Here is a 3,025-nt window from a genome sequence, read left to right on the forward strand (position 1 = left end):
AAAAATAACATTTATTATTATTATTATTATTAAAGAGCTAATTTAATTTGTAAAACGTGGACAGCATAGAGATTTAGTTAGACAAGAATCTTATTCTATAGAAGCATAGGTAGGGGTTGCGTTATCCAAGCTTGGAAGAGAACCATTATTATAGAAATGTTTTGTGGCTTATTGTTCCCTTCTACTCAACCAACACAATTTTATTTTTCTTTTTTGTTCCTTGTTCACTTTGCTAACTCAACAAACGCCAAGTTTTATATTTCAAATATTCTCTTATCACATCCAATTTTTATTCAGTGCAATGCATCAAGAAACAATAATGGAGTATTATATATAGTCCGCTAGCAGAAATCAATACAAATTTAATCCAATAATTACTATAATTTTTAAGCCACCGATTATATCTGGAGGATAAGAAAGCCAACTTATTATTAGTTCGCATTACCTACAATACTTTAGCTGCGTTTGGTTCAATTTTTTTTTTCACAGTTATTTTTTTTATAAAATTATAAAAACAAAAAATACTAAAAATAAAAACAGAAAATAAAAAATGCAAATCAAATACAATTGTCTGCAAGAGTGATACATAAGCTATTTACTTAAAAAAAAAAAGAAAAAAGAAAAACTTAATCTTAATGGCTTTTACACTGTTGGAGTTAAGGTTCTTTAACACAAAATATTCAATATAAATTATGCATGTCATTATATTATTGAAACTGGTTCAGATCTTATAAATGTCTCTTGCATATTTAAGTCTATGATCTATCAACCCTTATTTCACTACAAATATTTTCTTTAAAATAATTTCTAATAATTAATGTCTTTGATTCAAAAGATGAAGTGTTCAAATTTTAGAATGATCCCTTTAAATATAATAAATTCATATGATGTTATCTAATTGGTTGGCCGTATATAAAACACATGCTGATGGCGTATCAACACTAATCTATAATTCTATATAAAAGATTTACCCTATATTTTATTCCTTCCTTAACCATAAATACTCAACGATTTTTTACATATATATCTATCTTCTCTCCTTTTCATCCTCACTTCCATATAAAGTAGAATATCTCTCCCCTTTTTCTTTTTTCTTTTTCATTTATATTTTTTTTTTATACTCAAAAAGAAAGAATTTTATGAATGGGGTATTGAGTTCTCCTATTGAAAGAAGGATTCGAATCAAATTCATGTGCGGATGCGCTCAAAACAAAAATGTTACATTCAAATTAGTATCTGAGATATCAACTTAAACTTAAATATACTAAAGAAATTAAATAAAAAATAGATAAAGTTTATATCTAATTAACCTTAATAAACAAATTGTATTTCTTGAAATTAAAAAAAAAATTAAGCCACACTAACATCCTTGTGGTGATGCTTAATTAATTGTGTGCTTGCTTACTCATATGGCATCACTCATTTTATTCATTCATTTATTTTCATAAAGTTCATGATTATATAATACAGAACCCTTTTCCCTACTTTCATTGGATGCCTCCCTTTTGCATGTATTCCTTCGTTTATTATTACACTTTGGATTTTTTTTTTTTTTACCTTTTCTCCTTTTTTTCTTTTCCAACAAAAATCATTAGCCTTCTGAGGAACAAAAGCTAGAAAGAATTCCGAGCATAAATTTATAATGACCTTTTTACTTTCACCCTGTCATTATAATTATTCTTGACTTGAACAAAAACGCATATCATCATGATTTTAAATTGTAGTTGCAGTCATATTTATAATTGCAAAAAATAAGAGACTATAAAATGGTAGCAAATAAATTAAAGCATGTATATTTGCGAAGAGTACTACTAATAAAATTATGAACAAGTTGCTTCTTATTATTATTATAACCACCACCAAATGTTAGAGCCCTTGATCACAAAATAAACGCCCATATACAATTCTCATTTGCCTAATCTCTAATGACTAAAAAGAAAAAAAAAAGGTTGTTAATGGGTATCCAAAGGGCTCTAAATGATTTTTCTCATACTAGTAAATTAAAAGACCTATGCTGCAAGCAACTTCTATTAAATTTCCTAACTCATTTGAACAATTTTCGCTGCTCTAATAATTAACTTGTAACAGAGGATTCATTAGATGAAGTTGGTGAAGGAGGTCCTGTGTTAATTCCACTTATCTCATCTGGAAAATTCACTTCACTTGCTCTTTCTGCTTCTTCTTCTTCATCATCACTGCTTTCCTCGCAAGAAAACTTTGCCTTCTTGTTCCTCCTCTTATCCTTCTTCAGATATATTTTGTAGCCAGCCCATGACGACATTATCTGTTTCCAAAACCACATGTTATGAATATGAAATATATACCAAAATAATTATTCAGATAAGATAATGTGGCACATATATGGCAACATGATCTTTCATTTTGCATTTAGATTCTATCTTCTAAATAATGAACACAACTGTTATTGTGTCTACTATTTCTACATTTCTGATATGTTAGTCATGGTTATATAAATTGTGATGATTATTGTGAGATAAAGAAATGAATTACCTGAGAGGGGTTGAGAAAAACACGGAACTCAAACATAACCCACTTAGTTTTAAGAAATTGAGTGCGGTTCTTCTTCCTCCAAAAAACAAACTTGGTCTTGAACCCAATGAGTTTGTTGTTGTTATTTAGAAGCTCCTGATTCCCTTTCCCCACCCTTTTCCAGTGCCCTTTCCCTGCTTCAATCTTGTTATTGTCTTCAAACACACGCTCTTTCAGATCAAAGTAAAAGTACTTTGTCTCCAGAAACACCTTTCCACCTGAAAAACAAATATATCATTTCCAATAATTAAATCGGAAAAAGAGACCACAAAAGTAAAAAAAATTCATTCAAGGACATAACAGGTTTAAGGGCTCAAGAAAGGACTAACGGTAATAAAAAATTAAGAAAATGTTGATCACGTAATTTCTTTTTTTTTTTAATTTTTAATGAGTGTGAAAATACTGATTAACGAGGTAACCATAAACAACACTGTCATAGAAGATTTAATATTGAAATAAATAAATACATAAAGAA

At 28.7% G+C, this 3,025-nt stretch overlaps 1 protein-coding gene across 1 annotated transcript in view; it reads right to left on the reverse strand.

Moving 5' to 3' along the window:
• The window catches only part of LOC107604830 (NAC domain-containing protein 83), a 1,687-nt gene continuing 474 nt past the window's right edge, over window positions 1,813-3,025 (reverse strand). Inside the window, exons 2-3 of the mRNA XM_021104875.1 lie at window positions 2,512-2,766; window positions 1,813-2,284 (exon numbers count right to left, since the gene is read on the reverse strand). Of these exons, the coding sequence (XP_020960534.1) occupies window positions 2,075-2,284; window positions 2,512-2,766 (465 nt within the window). The 3' untranslated portion in view covers window positions 1,813-2,074. The remainder of the gene's footprint in view (window positions 2,285-2,511; window positions 2,767-3,025) is intronic.

Source organism: Arachis ipaensis, chromosome B06 (genome assembly GCF_000816755.2).
Source record: "Arachis ipaensis cultivar K30076 chromosome B06, Araip1.1, whole genome shotgun sequence".
Lineage (NCBI taxonomy): Eukaryota > Viridiplantae > Streptophyta > Magnoliopsida > Fabales > Fabaceae > Arachis > Arachis ipaensis.